General features: G+C 40.2%; 1 protein-coding gene across 1 annotated transcript in view; it reads right to left on the bottom strand.

Moving 5' to 3' along the window:
- The window catches only part of LOC137261977 (coadhesin-like), a 114297-nt gene extending 97702 nt beyond the window's left edge, over positions 1-16595 (bottom strand). Inside the window, exons 1-3 of the mRNA XM_067799781.1 lie at positions 16268-16595; positions 14233-14424; positions 310-501 (exon numbers count right to left, since the gene is read on the bottom strand). Of these exons, the coding sequence (XP_067655882.1) occupies positions 310-501; positions 14233-14424; positions 16268-16595 (712 nt within the window). The remainder of the gene's footprint in view (positions 1-309; positions 502-14232; positions 14425-16267) is intronic.
- Between the last annotated feature and the right edge of the window lie 4686 nt (positions 16596-21281).

Raw genomic sequence — 21281 nt, 5'->3', positions numbered from 1 at the left:
TGGGCAAACGGCGATGAAACAGTTTTTGAGAAGGAGTACTGTGTCTCTCCTATGACTGGTCACTCGTGGATGCCCTGAACGCTGACGCTCCTAACGTCATTGTTTGGATGAAGTTTTCTTCAGGCTATTATGTATATATTAAAGATATTATATTATATCACACCATCATATTTTACTTTATTAGTTCATAACTGGCTTCCTATATCACAGAAAATTCAAGCTAGCAAAAGTAAATGCGACACAATAGTTACCATGCGTCATTCCGACCATGCCAATAGATAATTACCATAGGTCTGTGTATTACCTCACCTGGACATGGTGAGAAACCACAGTTCTCACTGGTGGTGCAAGTGAGGGCCTCGGAACAGTCTGCTCCACCGTGAGCTGGGGCAGGGTTGGTGCAAGTTCGGGTTCGAGTCCTGGTTCCTGTGGCCGCGGTGCCGCACGTCAGTGAACACACCAGCGTGCCCCACGACCCCCAGGCGGTGACACCTCCGTCAACTGGAAAACATCAGAGACGACGCATAGTGTCCCGGGACGGGAAGATGGTTTTGATGCTATCTTTCATCTAAAAATCAGAATTCTTACAACACAAACGGCGCATTCGTGATAAGTAAATTGTGAGGTAACATCATTGCAACGACAAATCAAATGTTACTTAAAAACATTTTTAAATGTGACTACACTTTACTGAATAAATATATTTCCTTAACAAATAAATAATGAATGAATAAAGGAAGTTGTTCCCAGATAGACAAATGAATAAGATGTTTCAAACAATCGTTTTTGTTTTGCAGGAATCTGTTGTGAATGAATTCTTTCAGTTTTCTTATATAGTGATCAATGCCACCGTGCAGCATATTTTGTGGAACATGAAGTGTTTGAGTGAGTTAAAACGTAAGGTCACCACGGCATTATTTCAGATTTATTATGACGAAATAACTCTTGCACACGATAAATGCAAGTAACAAATCCTGTCATCAAAGTTTTGTAGGGTATCAAAGAAGGTGTGTAAAGCTAGCATGTAACTCTAAAGCTGTTTTACTATTGAAGACAAAACAATTGCAGACTACAGGCCGTCAATAGCTGTACGAACCATGGAGACTTACAGTACATGTGTCACCTGCCTGGACCCTAGCTAGATGTACAACGTCCCTTCAGAGTTAGCCGACAAAGAACTTAACACGCATTTCACAAATAAAAATGTTGCAGATGTCAATACATTTTCGCCAAATTGGCTCATGCCTTTCCCTTCTTTGGGTTTTTTTTAGGGAGTGTCCTTTTCTTTTTATTTATTTATTTATTTATTTATTTATGTATTTTTCTGTTTATTTGTGTGTGTGTATGTGTGTGTGTGTGTGTGTGTGTGGACGTGTATACTGTCTTTTCCACTGTCACTAATTCCGCTTGCAAGTCTTTTGCACAGGACACATTACTAGAAAAAAATGTTGTGATATCTTTACTGTAATACACTAATAGTGCTTAAATGCGTTTTACCTGTCAACGTATTCACTTTCAAATGCATGTGTAAATACAGGCTCGAAGTTTTAGCAAACGACCAAAGTGGAACTTTTGTATGAAACCAGAGTTTGGATGCAAATGTTACAAGTATGGTTTATCTCTTTCTTTACCTGTTAAACACGTTATTAAGTGAGAAATCTTTTTCTCTTCTTTTTATTTCAGTACAAAAATATGACGCACTTTTTAGCACCATCCCAAATTCGAAGGTGGTTCAATGAATTACCTGTCTTTGAAATACCAACGAGGAAACCATTAAACAAATCATTTCATGATGATACTTGTGCATCAGGAAATGAGTGAAAAAAGAAATAGAATAAAATCAGTTCGATAATGACCTTCATCAAGATGTGTTAAGATGTTTCATTCAGACACTGGCATCTTAACATAACAAATCCAGATATGGCTGGATCAGCTAACAACTGAGTGAGTGAGTTTTACGCCGCACTCAGCAATAGTACAGCCATATGGTGGCGGTCTGTAAGTAATCGAGTCTGGACCAGACAATACCAGTGATCAACAAGCTTAGGTCTGCGCAACTGGGAACTGATGACATGTGTCAACCACGTCAGCGAGCCTGACCACTTGGTCTAGCTAGCCGCCTCTTACGACAAGCATAGTCGCCTTTGCTAACAACCACATGCAAGCGCTGACGTGGGAGAAAGATTGTTTAACACGCCAATCTGATATGTCTGTGTCCAGGGGATTACGCTTTCTTCACATTTGCAATGAATAACAGTTGTTCTACCACCCAGGTTACAGCCATATCTACGTCTCTGTTGATAAGTGACTGGAATGGTATGGCAGTGTGACGGAGGAAGATCTCAAGGGGAAAGCTCATCGTCAGTTTTGAAATATTCATCATCCGTTCATGCCAGCAATACTCACCCATCAGTGACTACACAAACACTTCATTGTCTTATTCCCTCTAGACTGTATGTACTATATGGAATCGTACGTTGCACATGGGAATTTCTATATCTCTTTGTCATATAATGTCGTGTATATAGAGCTGTGTATAACAGTTATAACGAACGTTCCCTCAATGCTCCAGAATCTTCAGAACTCAAACGAAATTAGTATCTTGGGCGGTGGGGTAGCCCTGTGGATAATGACACCGCTCATCACGCATGAGATCCGGGTTCGATTCAAAATGAATTACTGTGCTTCAAATACTCTAGACACCCGGGATTTGGAGAACAGATGATGTTTAAGGACATTTTAAACACAAAAATAAACTAAAGTGCCCACATGGGTTTTGATGTCTGCACTCATTTATATCGAGCCTTCACCACGGTCCTTACTATGATACTTACCTTCCGCTATTGGCAGTATATAACCTGTTTTTATCTTGTATTGTCATTTTTGTTAAACTGCTTTAGATCTAGTTACTTTAAATTCGAATCTGTGATACACTAGTTAATTTACTGTCCGTTGAGATTTTGTTGTGTTGTTGTGATTTTCAATTGACAGTTAATTATTATGCATAAGTGTAATTGTTCTCGTCGCGGTATGGCTAAAATACTGCCGATGTGACGACAAATTACAGACTACATCGAGTCTGGGTACATTAGAAAAATGTTATCAGCCAGCCATTCCAGCTGATCCTCATGGTAGTAGCATGCGGTACTGCTCTCTTGTGACGTCATTCCGAGTTGTGCGATGTTACTACCTGTCAATGCGCAGCGAATACTCACTCTTTCATTTTCTGCCTATAGAATACCATTCGGTCGTGTTTTGAAAAGATACAGATCACAGAACATGGTGACTTTTGGTTTACAATAAGTATTACGTCAGAGATAGTTAAAAGTCAAACATTTGGAAAACAATTATGTGTCAACACCTCGTAAAGGACAAGGTATGATAGAGGCCATTATTGGCCCACAACATGTCATGATTATCAAAAGTTTACAACACAATAATTTTAGCATAAAAGGAGCTAAACTAGTTGTTGCAGTTACCTCCAATTGCATTTTTATGTTTTTGGTGTTGTTAGTTTTCCTCTTTGAAGACCTCAAAGTTAACATATTTTACAATATCTTCTAGAAACCTACATTTTCTGATTTTCAGAGTGGTAGAAAAGTGTGAGCAAAAGCGTGACCCATCCCAATTTTTTCACCACATATGAAGAGAGTAAATTAGAATGCACACCTAAAAAATTGTGGTGGGTCACGCTTTTGCTCACATCAAAATCTTTAAAAAAGTACATTTTTTCGGTTTATGAAATTGCCCCATACAACATCTCAAAAAATAAACATTGACATAAACTAACATCTTTAAAAACAATCCATCACATTTACACATCTGTGCCATGATACATTATATACTGAACATCATTGAAAACGCACCACCTGTAAATTTTGAAATAAGGCAATAGAATCTTTTGGAAATGGAAAATTAATGGTGGGAATTTTGATAATAACACACTAGATCGTAAATAACGCTCTACAGTAAAAAACGGATCGTTCGAACACATCATCGAACACATCACATGAAAACAACAAAATTCATGCACATCACACACGAAGGGCACAAATTGCATGCAGAAAGCATGCTGTTCAGGGGTATAAATGACCTTCGGCACAAAACCGTTCTCATTTTCGCAGTACTTTCGTAAGTAAAGTTTTTTCGCCATGCCAAGATTGTCACCAGAGGAACGAGAACAGGCCTTGGGTATGTTGCAGGTCGGCGCTTCAAGCAGAAACATTGCACGACGATTTGGGTGTCATCATTCGACCATTCTGAGGCTTGCTAACAGATACCAACAAACAGGAACCAGCAGGGACCGGCAACGCCCAGGTCAGGCACGTGTTACCACCCCTCGTCAAGATCGAGACATTGTACGGCGCCATATTCGGGATCGAACCTTGCCCGCTGCCAGAACCGCCAACGCTGTCCAGGGTCGACGTGGTTTGATCAGCGCTTCCACCGTCCGACGCCGTCTTCGTGCGGCAAGGGTTACGTTTCAATGTTGTTCAGTATATTTTGAATGGTTTTGTTATCTAAAATACACATATCAAACATCTTTATTAAAATTTTCAATATCATAAGGCACTCACAAGGCTGATTTATGAGAGGTAAACATTGGTTTTGGGTTGTTGGTCTCTGCTAGAAAAGTTAGAAGATGTATGAAGATTTTCAAAATATGATCAAGCAGTACTGTAAAGGTGAGAATCTTTGTTATTATGTAAGAATTTGATCATAGTTTTTCTATCATCTGTGTATCAAACACCTTTGAGTCCCCTGTTACTGTCAAAATAACACTGTCATTCAACAGGATTGCCATATATAAACATATGGATTTTCCAAGACCTTATGTACCTTGATGTTTTCAATGACATATTAGATTTAACCAAAATGACTACACTTAACTGTATGAAAAGGATTTTTTTTAGCTAGAATAAGAACATTGTATCAAGGTCTAGCAGATGATGAACACAAGCAGACGTCAAGTCATACATAGTTGTGGCACCCGTGGCGAGCCACCTCCTCGTGGTGGGTGCTGGGTAACGCCAAGAGCTCGCCGACACCCCCGTTGTGGACCCGGGGGGATATTTGGTCCACCAACCCGTTTGCCGTGGGTTGCAACCCTGTGTCGGTGGAGGAAGGGATCCTGGTGGTTGAGGGCAATAGGTGCCTGCAACCGTGTACCTATTGCTCAACACACCACTTTGGCCCTGACTTCACCTAGACGGGAGGTAGAACTGGCCCGGTTCTACCAATCGGCTGGTCATGTCATGCCCTGTGCATGGTCAACATCAAATGTGGATTATGTATATCTGTGTATCTTTTCCACGAAATATTTTTGTGATACTCTCATGTTTGAAAATTGTTGCTATGCCTAGAGTCCTATGCCAGAAGGCGGTGGCTCATGGGCCAATCTGGCAATACTGACCTCCGGGTTCTATGTGTCTTCAGATAATAGCCATGGGCGGAACCAGCCTGACTTTTCTTCTGTTTGACAATTTTAGCTACCTGTGTCTGTACTGCTAGAGTATAACAACCCTGTAACCCTGGTGGTTTGGAGTCGGTTTCCACTTCGACACCGTCCTTGTTGACACTCCATGGTGGGTGGGGAGCAGGGTTGTCGAATATCCTTTCTTCATTATGCCTACCCCCAATCTAACTGGTTCTCGATCAAAATCAAAAAGGCGACATGTTGAAACAGATGGTTTATCATCTTCTGATGATGACTCTACTGCAGTCAGTAGTGAATCCTGGCCGCGCTTTTTAGTTGTGGACGGAATTGATGGACAACCTTTGAAGCTTAACCCCTTTGTCATATCAAAAGCCATTGCTGGAATATGTGGTGAAGTGAGAAATGTAACACGTCTCAGGACAGGTTCTCTGTTAGTTGAATGTGCAAAGAGACAGCAATCTGTTAATTTGCTCGCAGCTCGCCAGTTTGCGAATACTGGGATTACTGTTTCCGTTCATAAAACTCTTAATTCGTGCAGAGGCATCATACGTGATCGGGCAAAATGTCTTGCTGACATGTCAGAAGGCGAAATTGCTTCTGAACTGAAGTCCCAAGGTGTCACCTCTGTCAAGAGATTCTCTAGGAAACTAGGTGATGAAATCATTGGGACGAATACATACCTGTTTACTTTCTGTCTCACGTCCTTACCAAAATCAATAAAAGCTGGTTATTTTAACATTGAAGTGGAAGTGTATATTCCCAATCCGCTTCGATGTTTCAAATGTCAACAGTTTGGACATGGAGCTAAGTCATGTCACAGCTCCCCAGTTTGCTCCCGTTGTAGTGGGAAACATGAAAATGTCAACTGCGCAAATGAAATAAAATGTGCGAACTGCAATGGTAACCATATGTCATTTTCCAAATCATGTCCAGCATATGAAAGACAAGCACAAATTTTGAAATTGAAGCACACCAACAATATATCCTTCAATGAAGCAAAGAAACTTTTACCAGTTACAAGTCACATGTCGTCTGCAAAAACGTACGCAGTAGCTGTTTCTACTCCTTGTACAAAGGTTGATCAGGGCTGTCAAACTGCGATCACATGGGTCTCCGATGACCAAACTGTTTTGTACAGTGTTTCTGGTGCCAGAAATGGTGCTGCCACTCAGACAGAGACTGAAGCTGACCATATGCTTCCAGCCATGTCTCCCACACCATTAACCACCACTACACCGCCAGCACCTGAAGTTCTTTCAGACCCCGAAGTACAGCCAGCATCGGTAAACAAACCTAAACGTCTTACGAACAAACAACAGAAACAACTCAAAAAGAAAGAAACTAGGGCACTTAAGCACATAGAAGTGTCTCTTCCTTTAACTGTTCCTGTAGAGGTTCACAACACTTTTGAACCTCTGGACATGGAGGTCACGCCATCGCTATCAGATCAGCGAAGACCTTCTCCACGTGCTCGATCTCCAATTGAACCACCATGACTTCTTCCACTACTTTATTTCAATGGAATTGTAGAGGACTTCGTAATAATTTTAATGATCTTCAGCTATTAATACAAGATCTAAAACCATCAGCCTTTTGCTTACAGGAAACTTTCCTTAAAGCTACAGATAATTTTGACTTGAGATCATATACTTCTTACCATCACTTTTCCCCTCCAGGTTATAAAGCTACTGGAGGTTCTTCTGTTATGGTGAGGCAGGGTGTTATTCACAGTCCTGTTCCTCTTAATACCCCTCTCCAGGCTGTCGCTGTACGCGTAACCCTGAATATTGTGTTTACTCTTTGTTCTTTATATATTCCACCTTCGTTTTGTCTCCAACAGGTTGACCTTCAAGCATTATATGACCAGCTACCGAAGCCCTGTGTCATCCTGGGAGATTTAAATGGTCATAACCCTCTTTGGGGTAGTACTAACATCAATACAAACGGTAAAATCTTAGAGGAGTTTTTCTCAAACAATGATTTATGTATTTTTAATGATGGTTCTTACACTTATCTTCATCCTGGAACTGGCAGTTACTCTTGTCTGGACTTGTCAATAGTGGATTCCAATTTACTGGGTGAATTCGAGTGGTCGGTTCACGATGACCTGTGCGGAAGTGACCATTTTCCTACTGCTCTCACAGCTGTGTGTCCATCTGATGTTCCTCCATCGTCCAGATGGAATTTCACTAAGGCTGACTGGAATTTGTATGCAACTCTTTGTACTAATAAACTAACACCTGATGCTTTTACAGATGTTGCCGATCCTATAGAATCTTTCTCTGCTGAACTTCTCAAAATAGCTGAAGATTGTATTCCAAAGTCCTCTCCAAATTCTCACATACGTAAACCATGGTTTACAACTGATTGCAAACAAGCTAGGAAAGCACGGAAGAAGGCTGAACATTATTTCCGTCGCCATCCCATGGTCCATAACTTAAATAAATATAAAATACTAAATGCTAAAGCCCGGCGTATTTTTAAACAAAATAAACGCAAGTCTTGGCAAAATTATGTGTCAAGGATAACTTCACGAACGCCAATGTCAAAGGTTTGGAACATGATCCAGAAAATAAAAGGTAAGGGGACCAAATCAAGCATCCACCATCTACAATCTGGAGATCAGTTGTTAACTGATCGATCCGATATCGCAAATAAACTGGGTGAAACGCTTGCCAAACATTCTTCCTCGTCTAATTATGTTCCAAAATTTCAAAAATACCAAGAACAACAGGAGAAGAAACCCATCAATTTTCATTCGGACAACGGGGAAGATTATAACGAACTCTTTTCTATCCATGAGCTTTATAATGCTCTTGAACAAGCTAATAATACCGCTACAGGAGCTGATGGTATACATTATCAACTCCTGAAACACTTACCAGGATCATGTTTAGAGACTCTGTTGAATATCTTTGATGAAATTTGGACGTCAGGTAAATTTCCTTCATCCTGGCGCGATGCCATAGTTATTCCCATACCTAAACCTGGACGTGATCATACTGATCCATCTAATTATAGACCTATTTCACTGACTAGCTGCGTTTGCAAAACCATGGAACGCATGGTCAATAACAGATTGATATGGTACTTAGAATCAAACAACTTAATCACAGATATTCAATGTGGTTTTCGCAAAAATCGAAGTACCATTGACCATTTGGTTCGATTGGAATCATTCGTTAAGAATGCCATTGTATCCAAACAGCATGCAGTGTCAATCTTTTTCGATTTAGAAAAGGCTTATGACACTACATGGAAGCACGGTATTTTAAAAGATATTCATGACTTTGGATTGCGAGGTCGTCTGCCTCAATTTATATCCGAATTTTTAGCTGACAGGCAATTTCAAGTCCGCGTGGGTTCTACCTTGTCTGATTATTATGCTCAAGATCAGGGTGTCCCACAAGGCAGTATTTTGTCTGTAACTTTATTTAGCATTAAAATCAACAGTTTAGCAAAGGTTTTAAATGATTCAATTGATGGATCACTTTTCGTGGATGATTTTAATATTTCTTGTCGTGGCAAAAACATGCACACAATTGAAAGACAACTCCAGCTTTGTTTAAATAAGATTGATAAATGGTGTATGGAAAATGGATTTAAATTTTCAAAATCCAAAACTAATTGCATCCACTTTTGCCGAAAGTATAAACCTCATAAAGACCCCGAACTGTATCTAGATAACACACCTATTACAGTTGTTAAAGAAGCAAAATTCTTGGGCATAATTTTTGATGAACATTTAACATTTCGACCACACATTAAATATTTAAAAAATAAGTGCCTGAAGGCCCTCGATTTGCTAAAGGTTGTATCTAATACAAAGTGGGGTGCAGACCAGAAAACCCTCCTCCAACTATACCGAGCTCTTATACGATCCAAACTTGATTACGGCTCCGTTGTGTATGGCGGAGCCTGCAAAAGCAACCTGAAACTTTTAGATTCTATTCATCACCACGGTCTAAAACTTTGTCTTGGATCCTTTCGAACTTCTCCCCTTGACAGTCTTTATGTTGAAGCCGATGAGCCTTCTTTGAACCATCGACGTATTAAGCTTTCTTTGCAGTATGTTACAAAACTGTTTTCTAATGAATCCAACCCTGCATACAACTGCGTTTTTAATCCTCTCTACGAGGATTTGTATGGGAAAAAAACTTCTCTTATTCCGCCTCTTGGAATACGAATTAAACCTTTCCTTTCTGCTGCTGGCATTAAGCTACAAAATATTGCTCCTTCCCGTCTTCTTTCGTCTCCTCCTTGGCAATTGGTTAGGCCAGAGGTTGACCTCACCCTGACAATGTTTAAGAAATCCGAAACAAATGAATTACAATACAAACAAGGATATAATCAGTTAAAAACTAAATATGGCAATTACAAATCCTTGTTCACAGACGGGTCCAAGGACGGTGGCGCTGTGGCCTGTGCCACTGTTATTGGTTCTACAACAATATCGTCTAGAATACCGGACAATGCCTCTATTTTCACAGCGGAAGCAAATGCCATATTAACGGCTCTTAAACATATTGAAAGACACCCTAAACATAAACAGTATATAATTTATTCAGACTCTCTTTCTTGCCTTCAGGCTATTAAAAACTTATCGTGTCAACATCCACTTTTAATAGAAATTATTGAAATATATAATGTTCTTGCTACTGGCCAATACGACATCGTCCTCTGCTGGTTACCTAGCCACGTAGGCATTTCTGGTAACACAATGGCCGATTTTGCTGCCAAGGCAGCACTCAACAAATCTGTGACACCACTTCTTGTTCCTTACTCGGATTACAAAGCTAGCATTGGAACTTACATCCGTGATCTGATGCAGAAGAGGTGGGACACCCAAGTAGGTATCAATAAATTACATGAAATAAAACCCTACATTGGTTACACCTACTTGGGTTGTCAGTCCAGATCTGAAGAGGTCATCATGCGACGATGTCGCATTGGCCATACTAGATATACTCACAAATACTTATTAAAAGGTGAAGATCCTCCGTTCTGTATCCCTTGTGATGAGAGAGTTACGGTCAAGCATATACTGCTTGACTGTGTTGAATTCTCCATCACAAGGGAGAAATATTTTACTGTTAAAACAGTTAAAGATCTTTTTAACACAGTTAGTTCTCATTTAATTATTGCATTTTTAAAGGAAATTGATTTATTAGTTGAATTCTGAACAATATGCTCTGTAGATAGATGTATTTTAATGTTTGGTAGCTAGACTAGGAAGTTGAGCTGTTTGTGGCTGTACCCTCGAAGGGGGTTGAAGTATTGTAAAATTATTGTCCTCCTGAGAGGGTACGTAAGTCCCACATCGTTCAAAGCCAGTGTAAACGTACCAGGTGTTTTAAATGTAGTATTCTTGTTCTTTTAATTTTGGCTAAAATTTCCTACAATCGCCATCAGCTGAAGGGATGATGTAAATCCAACTAGGGTCCACGCAGGTAGCAAAGGTACTGTGGGTCCCCTTGGTCTCTAGTGTGGTGATCTACCTTCCGTTGTTGGCGATCTATAGCCTATCTTTATATTGTGTTATCCCCTATCGCTAAATATTTTAGAATTCATTTCTAGTTTTACTTATATATCTGTGATATTCTAGTGATTTTACTGTCCTTTGTTGACAGGATTATATAATCAATCTTTCATTATTGTTACTCTATATATTGTTTTAGTCACGATGTGGCTGAAATATTGCCAAAGTGACTTTAAATTTTAACTCACTCACTCACTCATACATAGTTGTAAAGTGTAATATATAAGCTTAATTCACACTGGGAGGCAAAGGAATATGTAGCCTAATGGTAGCAACAGTGGACTATCGGTATTTTTTGTTATCAGACATGCAAGTTCAAATCCATGTAACGTTTCTTTCTTTTTTTCAAAGTTTGTTTATCAAGTCTACAATGTTTAATTAAACTGTTTCGCATCAAATCCAAATATTGTAATTTGTTTTCATAAGTTTGGTAATCTATGTTACAACACTGGTGAAATAAGCTTTAATTAACATCATGTAAATCTTTTCTTGAGACCACTGACCATTCACCTTTTCAAGTCAGTCTAGTTGCCTTTGTACCCAATATTTTAAATTCATATTTTAGATATTTTGATCTACTTTAGGTTTATACACTTTTGCATACTGCAGTTCTTGAGAGTGAATCACATACTGAGATTGATGACTGTGTGAATGAAAAGTAATAGTGGATGTTTTTTATCTTTAAAGTGGATAAGTAGTGAATAATTACTCTGTGAAGTCTTTTGAATACTGACTTTAACAGGTGCATGGTGTTGATATGAACCTGCACTTACAATGAAATTTCACCTGAAATGGTCCCCTTTGAGGTCAAGACCTGTGATTTTTAGTGCAACATGGTTGGCTATTGTATTAACATATGATGATTGAGATGATAACTGTATATTTGCTAAAACTGGTTGTAAATGCTGACTTGTAACACTTACTAGCTGGAATGAAGCTGTGCCCAAAATGTAACTTTACCCCAATCAGGCCCCTGTGATTCTTAGTACAACATGTTTGTCATCATGCTTACATGTTGTACAATGAACCCATGGATTACATTTGCAAAGAATGCTGTGAATAATGACTGAGTTTTGGGGACACAATTGGCAAGTAATTGAATTAACAATGTTTTGCAACCCTAATTGGGCCCCTTGCGGTTAAAACAGTATGATTGACATTGATATGTTTTTCAGCATGACTACCTGTCGTAAAACTGCGGTAATTTGTATGTAAATAAAATGACAGTTGTAAATAAGCCATTATGGAAAACTGATATTTCAGACTTTGTGTTATTTTTCATGGGAACTGATAAAACCCGTTCTGGGCCCCCACTGCAGTAAAATTACACATCAGAACATATAAAATATAGCATTTTTATGCAAAGCTAACTTGTCTCTAAACAAATAATAGTTTTCAGCCAATTCTGTTAGTGGGCCAAAAAACACCCTTATCATACCTTGTCCTTTCGCATTTGATTTCATTGTTGGTTATTTGGGATTGTGTATCCAGGATTATCATCACCGGGAGGTTTCACGTGGGATAAACGTCTGAGGCAAGCATACCTCAGGACTGTCCTCTCACATTTATCAGTCACATTATATGTCGTAAAGGACGAGCACACTTCCCTGGTTACGGTTATTTGTACAATCTCTGTTCGTAACACCATTGCCATATTGATTCGGTGACGTCACTGTTCTGGAACATAATAGGCCGCAGACGTTTTGTCTAGATGCTAAGTGCATTCCTTTGTTCACAAGTGACTGCAGTGCATGGCCAGGCAGGCATCGGAACATTCTCAATTAAATGCACTTAGAAAATGTCAACTCTGCCGTCACAAAGAATACAATTGAGAGTTTCCTCTTTTTCATATCCATTTAATTTGTGTTTACACATTTTGTTTGTATTTACTTACTTATTTTGTAAAACTTTATTCGCATATATTTAATTTTTTGTCTGGGAGTGGCTAGGGATGGTAGGCATTGTGCGGTGCGTCACGATTAAATATAAAAGCAGAACACACGATTCTCTGCTGTCAGTGATAACTTCAGTGAATGGTAGAAAATGGCCATCTTTTCCATCACTCATTAGCGTACGTTCAGTGGTTGATAAATGTCATCGGTTCCCAATTGCGCAGATTGATACTCATGCTGTGTGTCACTGGACTGTCTGTCCCAGACTCAATTATCAACAAACCGCTCGTATATAGCTGTACTGTTGCAGTGTGCAGCGTAAAAGTAAACTCTCACTCACTCATTCACAGGATGACGACATGAATACTACTATCAGTTCAAAAATACAGGTAGGTTAATTATCATCAGAAACAGATTTGATTGGGGGGTAAAGTTGAAAATATATGTGAAATTGCTATGAATGATTAAGTGAAAATCAGTTTTGCCCAAGTCCTCCCCTACAAAAAGCATGGCTAGTATCAGGGTTAGAGTTTAGTTTTGATCCATAGAAAATGTGACATCTATGTTGACAAACACTCATGGCCTCTCAGACCAAGGAACTTAATGCCTTTGGTCGGTTCCTGACTGTGTCCTAATCCAAAAAAAGGAAGTAAATTTGGACTTTGGTTTCAACTATGTGTCTGGAACTTCAATACGTTCGCAAGTGAACACTTAGACATGATCCATGACTCATGCAGATGTTTCGACCAATAATGTATTCGTAGGAAAGAAAGACTAATAGTTAGGAGCACGGCCTATAGCTAGTGGTCAAAAAGCACCATCCATCATGTAGTGAGTTGGGACAGTATTGCAGCACTATCACGGCTGAGGACACAAATAACGGGTTGCTGGCACGTAGCCATGTCTTCAAATTGCGAGTCCCTGACTAGACGATTTAAACATTTGGCTACTTCACTGCCACCGGCGTTTCGGAAACCTATGATCATGGCTTCAAATCGGACGTTCAGCACCTTTCCAGTATTGTGAGAATAGCCCATATCCCAACACGTTTGGCTCTCCACCCATATCAAGCTGACTCGCTCGTATAACTGGATCAACGTATAAAGCCGCGGTGAATCTTGCCTCCAACCCCCATCCTCGCACATATGCACACACGCACGGACACACACATGCAATTTCACATTAGGAATAGGAATTTGGCGGCAGAACAAGATGGCGTACCTAAAAGTTACCTGATGTAAAGGGTACGTGTAAGTCCAAATTAATTATCTCATTATCATAATTATCTAATGATAGCCAGAAGGTTTGTTTCCTAAATACAAACATGGAAACCTACAAGAGGACAATGACTAATTTATACTGACTCGGGCATTCAGATAGACCACAGTTGATGTCACCAGTTTCCGAGAGACTCTCTGTGCAGTTAGCTCCGCCTTTATCCGGAGCCGGGTTGGTACAGGTTCTAGTCCGGGTTTTCAATATGGTGTGTGAGGGCCCGCAGGTCTGAGGGCAAGCTGGTCCTGTCCACTGGCCCCAAGCGCTGACACCGCCGTCAACTGAAGACAAAGGAATGGCATAACGGTAATGTTGTCATGGAGGGATGTCAATTATTTAACACTGGTCTGTTTGACAAAGTATAGTTACTGTCGTGAATATAGGATGCAATTCCTCGGACAATTCTCTGTCCATTTTGTAATAAAGTGGAGAGTGGATTACATTTTTTTTTATTTCTTTGTCCTGTTTATAATGATCTAAGGCAAATGTAGTTTCCCAAGTGGCTACAATGAGATATCAATGCTACAGTATTAAATCCATGTTACAATATAAGGTATTTCTATTCATCTGTCATGCGCCTGTATAGAGAAAACTTTCAGTGTAACGTGTGTACCGTATGTTGCACACGTTGTATATATTATCCATATCTACTTTGTATATGGGCCTATGACCTTCATGCATTAAACTGACTCATAAAATGGCGACTTCGTGGGTATAGGTACAGCGAGCATAAAAATGATTGTGATCTGGCCTCTTATCAAGGATGAGAATGAGCTCCAATGATGGGTATAATGTGTGGTCTATTCTTCCCATAATCTAAGAATAAGTCTGTGCTTTCAGTCGCATGATGAGATGCTATAAGAAGAAAACAAACACTGATACAAACAATCTACATCCTTTGGCGGACCATTGAACATCAGTAGCCAGCATTGGTGAGAATGGTGAGCTACTTCCCTGGCGAACCATCATGTCACTGTTTGAGCAGCTCCGCCAACAAACAAGAGAGGAGGTAACAATGAGCAGTCCGGAAGTCAGCGACGTGTCTTTGTCTAGTCAGTATAGGGTAACTGCTGACAGTCATTTTCATTTTGATCTTGCTGTGGTAGCACGCCAGTGCCTTAGCAACATTAAACTCGCAGTCGCAGTCGCAGTCGCAGTCGCAGTCGCTAACTACTGTTAGTCCAGACATTGGCCAGCAATCTCGAAGATGCGTGACGATGTCTTGAGGTTCTCTATTGGTATGCATCCCAAGGCAACGACACATGTGGAAGGTTGTTTAAACAGCTACATATGCAGGCTCTGGCAGGTTGTCAGCTATGGGAGAAATGTGCGATCAACTCTACCCAAGCAGGACAACCACAACTACTTGGCCCATCAGCAGTATGTTTTAGAGGAACAGAACATCGTCTGCTTCTTGTCCTCCATATGTCGTGGCACCAATAAGCCGTTGGAGGAGCGGTGCCTTTCGATCTAGAAGAGCTGCCTCAAACTGCACTATCATTATTTTTAAGGGATCTTGACCAAATGGCCTGTTGAAAGGATGCCTTTCCTGACATTCATTTTGGCATCTCGCGTCTCGTATTTAGGCCACCGATATGGGAGAAACTTGCGGCTGTTGTCAGATCAGTGTCACTGAACCAAGATGGCTGAAATATTGCCGATGTGACGTTAAATTAACTCACTCACTCATTCATTGAACCAAATTCTGTTCCAGACCGATCCGCCGTATCTGACATCATCACCAATCGTTTGAAGTGGCTCAAGCTGAACCTGCCATTGAAAACCGAATGTTTGTGATCAAAGTGGGACCCTCAAGTGACACACTTGTCCCAAGGAGCTGTAATTCAGAATTTCAGCACACCAGCAATAAATATTCGTAGTGTCGATTCCCGCTGCTTGCGCATCATATCCCATCTCAGTTGTTACGTTAAAGTGGTGGAAACCTGGACAGCCATTTAGGCCAACATGCCGGGATATGAATGGACTACACCTCAAGGGGCATTCAATCAAAATAACGTTTTCATCGTAATTGTTTCTGCAAAATAATTTATGATCAGGAAGGTCATCGTGTCTTTCTCCTATCAAATTTATATCTGGGAATAATCTTAAAGCTGATTATGTTACCTGGTGCACAAGTTGAATACATGTTGAACCCCAATTCAGTGGAATACGTCATTGCTGCTGGTGTTGTTAGAGGTACGGTATACGCCACACATTCTTTACTGGTGTCCTTGTATCCAAAAGACTTTATCGGTCTAAAGAGGAAACAGCGAGCCGCGCATTCGGCACGACTAGCCATATCTGTCTTGGTCCAAAGGACACTTCCAATTATTCTTTTATCCCGGAAATCTGGCAAAGGATCTACCTCACAGACATCACAAACAATGGTAGAACTTTGAACAAGCCCCAAACCACAAGGAATCAAAATCAGTATCACATCACCTATAAGCATGACTCCTTGCTTCCCACGCTCTTGCTCTAAAGATAATCTGTGTGGAATTATGGCTACCCTTCCAGCTTTGGTTATCTGTTTATGTGTTTATGATTCCCCAGACATTATTTTCTGATTAATGTCCATACAAGGAATAACTAAATGATGTGTGATTCCCACAGAGACTTACCCGTCCTTCAAGGAACTGAATAGTGCCGAGAGGTAAAGCAATGAAAGGACAAGAAAAGCAATATAATAGAACGTTAAATCTCATGCATGATCAGCAGTGGCTTGGGACCAACTGCTGGCGGGCTGAACTGAAACTCCTAACTGTGGGAATTCGGATGAGGAGCCAGTGGAAGGGGTTGCGGATAAATAACCTAAAGTACTCGTTGACCAGACTATAGCCACAACTCTCCAGCATCAGAACGACTGCCTCCCTAAACCTGAGCCTGCACCCACCCGAGTCAACATTCCATACCAAGGCAAGAAAGTGATCAAATCAGCCGACTCCTCAGAAAAACTGCCAGTGTTGATGTGACCTTTTATTCTGATAAGACATTGAAAAACATCCTTAGAGCAAATGGAAGAGGTGGCAGTGATCAAACCAACCCCAACCCCAGAGGCTGCATCTACAAGATAAACTGTGACTGCGGCAGCAGCTACATAGGTGAAACCTGCAGACCATTCAACATCAGACTCAAAGAGCACAAAACTTCAGTAAGAAAATTAAATCTGAAAGCGGCCCTTTCTGAACACATCGTCAACTATCCAAACCACTCCACCAACTGGAAAAACACCGAGATCCTGGCTTCCAACATCAGTGATTGGCGGAGAAGGAAGCTTTGGGAAGCAATCAACATCAGAAGATTAGAACCTCAGATCAATAGAGATCAAGGCGTGTACCTACCCTCTGTCTGGTATGTCAACTAGGACTCATAGACTCTCAATCTATCAGCTGTGTAAACAACCATGTACTGTTAAAACATTCCCCCTTTCATCTCCCCTCTGTGATTGTACATACCTAATAATATTTATGTGCTTGTATATACATCTTACCTCTCTGGATACATGTATACCTATATATATTCTGCAATGTTACCTATGCTCATTATCCACCTGACGAAGGGGCAAGAATTAGCCTTGAAACGTCGTGTTAAAAGAATTAAAGAAGTTGTCATCCATAATAGTGTCTTGTATAAGGTACTCTAAACCTAAACTGTTTAGGCCATTATTCCGCATTCCTCAAATTTACACAACGATAGGATATGTCGAAATAACTCACTTCAGCATAACTGGGCATTTAGTGGGATGCGTAATATGATATTCAGAAAAGCATGTTTGTTCGTAAAGCATACGACCAGCTGCTGAAAACAGTAGACCAGACTATAGATGACAATTAGGTCGCTCAGCCATGTATGACGACGGACCGTCGACTCACCTGGCATGAATTGCATTCGCTACACAAGGGGTCATCTCAAAGATATTTTGTGCTTTTGTATGTGATTTGAATATGTCTTGATAAACATCGTATGTGTCTTGTTAAGATATCTTACCTGATAGCCATAGAAAAAGCATCGTCTCAAATGTCTCAACATATATAGGTGGCATGGCCACCCGAACATTCACAGGAATGGATATTGTTACATATGTTAGGACATATCGTGTTCTTCCCTACCTTAATTCCTCTGTGGGATTAGTATCTTAGCTGATATCGCTATCCCTCAGCCGGACCATCGTCTGCTTCGCCCGTCCTGGTTTCGGTTTTGAGACGACCCCACCTACCGGTTTCTTTTTATAGTGATATTAAGACTCCATGGTAGCTACTTTCTTCCTAATTTCAGCATGAAACTTATTATGTTTACATCAGCTATCATTTATAAATAAGCTAAGTCTGTTTTACATCATCGCACACTAATTTGTATAAAGCCATGGTCTGTTCCAGAAAAGTTGCTTTGGACAATCCGCATTGCTCATTTCTGCATCTCTCCTTTTTTTCACATTTCCAATCTCCCTACCATTGGAACAGTAGTTTGGCCGAACTTATTTTAACAGATATTTCACAATTTTGCTTATCAACTTACTTAAAATGTAAAAATAAACGTCATTGTTTTTGTTTTTTATTTCCGACAAAACTATAGCATTCAATCATAGGTCGTGTACTACTGGGGATGCATGCGAATGAAAGAAGAGCCACCTGGTTCCTTAATCATTGATGTCAGTACATTTCCTCTTTCCTCACATATGGTATGTGATATTCTGTACTGTTTGCACTGTTGCCTAACTCTGGTGCTCTTTATTTGGATCCAATGACCATGCTTCAAACACATCAAAATTAACGGTGTTTCGTCAGATAAAATATGCCGTTTACTGGTTCCTCGAGGCCCATGTACGTTCTATGATAGAGGTGCTACAGGTTACACTGTTACGAGAGTGTAATTTCTGTAAATTGTATTATTGACTGAGTGATAGTTATTATGGGAGTTAGTGAGTTAGAATTTAAACGTCAGATCGGAAATATTTCAGCCATATCGTGACGAGCAGAACATGATTATACAGAACATGGAGATATTATAAAACCCGTCGTCAAAGTACGGTAAAATAACTACAGTATCACAATTCGGGTCTAAAACTAGCATATGAAGTTAAAACTACAACACAATTTGGACAACGCCACGATCTGGCTGCAATGTTGCCGATGTGACGTTAAATATTAACTCTCTCACTCACAATTTGGACATCACATAATATAAAAGTAGGCTATAGATCACCAGCAATTGAAGGTAGATCACCATACTAGAGACCAAGGGGACTTACATTACTTGGCTAAAAGTGTCGAATTCACCAACAGATGAAGGGATGTAATAAATCCAGCAAATGTACTGCAGGTCCCCATGACCCCAGCTAAAGTGATCTGCCTTCATTTGTTGCCAGTTTAAAGTTTGTTGTTAATTGTGTACTGCCCGAATAGCGCCTTTATACTAACGTTATCTGCAAGTTTTAAATTCTTGTTGGTTTCTAGGTTTCGTACATATCACTTCCAAAAACGACAATAGAACATATAGTGGTTAGTGAATTTAGTTTCACCTCACTTTTCGGAACATTCCAGCAATATCACAGCAGGGAACACCAGCAATATTCTTCGGTGAAACGAGCGAGCGCTTCCGCCTCTAGGCTACGCCACCACCCCAAAAATTACACGAAACACCACATAAAGCTCAATGATGCCCATTGTACATACCCATTTTAAACTAGTCATGCATTTCAAGCGAAAAGGAGCGGTGAGGTAGCCTAATGGTTAAACTGTTCGCCCGTCACGCCAAAGACCCGGGTTCGATCACCCACATAGGTACACTGTGTGACGCCCGACATGATATTGCTGGAATATTGCTAAAAACGGCGTAACACCTTATTCACTCACTCACTCAAACCAATAGTGAGTGAGTGAGTTAATATTTAACGTCACATCGGCAATATTTCAGCCATATCGTGACGAGACATAACACTGAAATGGAATATATGTGTATGATGAAAACAAAGGACAGTAAAAACAACCAGAATATCACAGAAAAGAATGTAAAACTAGTAATTAGACCTAAAATAATTTATATAGAGAGAACAGTACAATATAAAAATGGGCTATAGATTGCTAAGAACTGAAACTGAACGAAAAACAACGAAAAAGAGTCCTCTGAAGCTATACAACTATTCTATACAACTTCTTGTTTTCCATAGACGCAAACGACTCCCACCAAAAACACACCGAATCGATCAGACCTGTCAGCGCGCGCTAATTGTCATTCAATTTCCGAGACGCATACACCTAACTGACATTGTGCTATTAGGTACATAAATCGAAAACAGTTCTTTGACGTCTCCGTTCCCCATTGCGCACCTTGACTATCATCTGCCCACACCGAACAGTCAGCGATCTGACTGGCTATAAATGAAATATGTCCCGTAAGCGTTAAAACCCCGTCAATGACTATATATACCTTGATGGCAGTTTCTGTGTAACAGACAAAGACTTAAAACAACAAGAAAAGAATGTGATGACACTACTTAGGTTACAACCTGTTTCAAGTTACATTACAGCCAGTGAGAAGTTCCTCACCAACTTTAAGCCAATCAGTGAAGTCCTTCTAAGTGATGAACTGTGACCTACCCTTACACGGGTGGCGAGGCTCCCTACGGGTGCTCCTGAGGTTCCTAACTCATCGTGAAATTAATATTGTAAAGCTGATAATTAAAACCAAACCACCCACACCAACGCTAACATTAATTTTGCACCCTGTTACACTGCAATCCACAACAATTTCAATACAATTACATTAGTAGCAAAAATTACAAACGCAGTAGTAACTGCATTCTCTTCCCACAGAGGTTACTCCTGCCATCTCTTCCTACGTAATCTCTGTTCTCATACGGCCATATTTCCCGGCTCTCGTAAAATCCCGTTGCGGTGAAAGATTATCTCACTTCTGTCCATCCAATCAAATCACGTGTTACTTCGACTAAGATCCAACATCGCGGGCGCCATGGAGTTAGTTTATCAACGTGGGAAGGATACTTTTGGTATTTCAGGTTTAAATGAAAAGCAGAAACTAGCACAATAGAGAGTGCAGCTACCACAATAGAGAGTGATGTTTTTGATGATGTGACACTTAAGAGATTTAATCGGTAAATGTCCGTTGTCAGCGAGGGAGA

The sequence above is a fragment of the Haliotis asinina genome, chromosome 14 (assembly GCF_037392515.1).
Source record: "Haliotis asinina isolate JCU_RB_2024 chromosome 14, JCU_Hal_asi_v2, whole genome shotgun sequence".
NCBI classification, from domain to species: domain Eukaryota; kingdom Metazoa; phylum Mollusca; class Gastropoda; order Lepetellida; family Haliotidae; genus Haliotis; species Haliotis asinina.
Note: the sequence above shows the minus strand (reverse complement) of the source record. Positions and strands in the feature narration are given on the sequence as shown.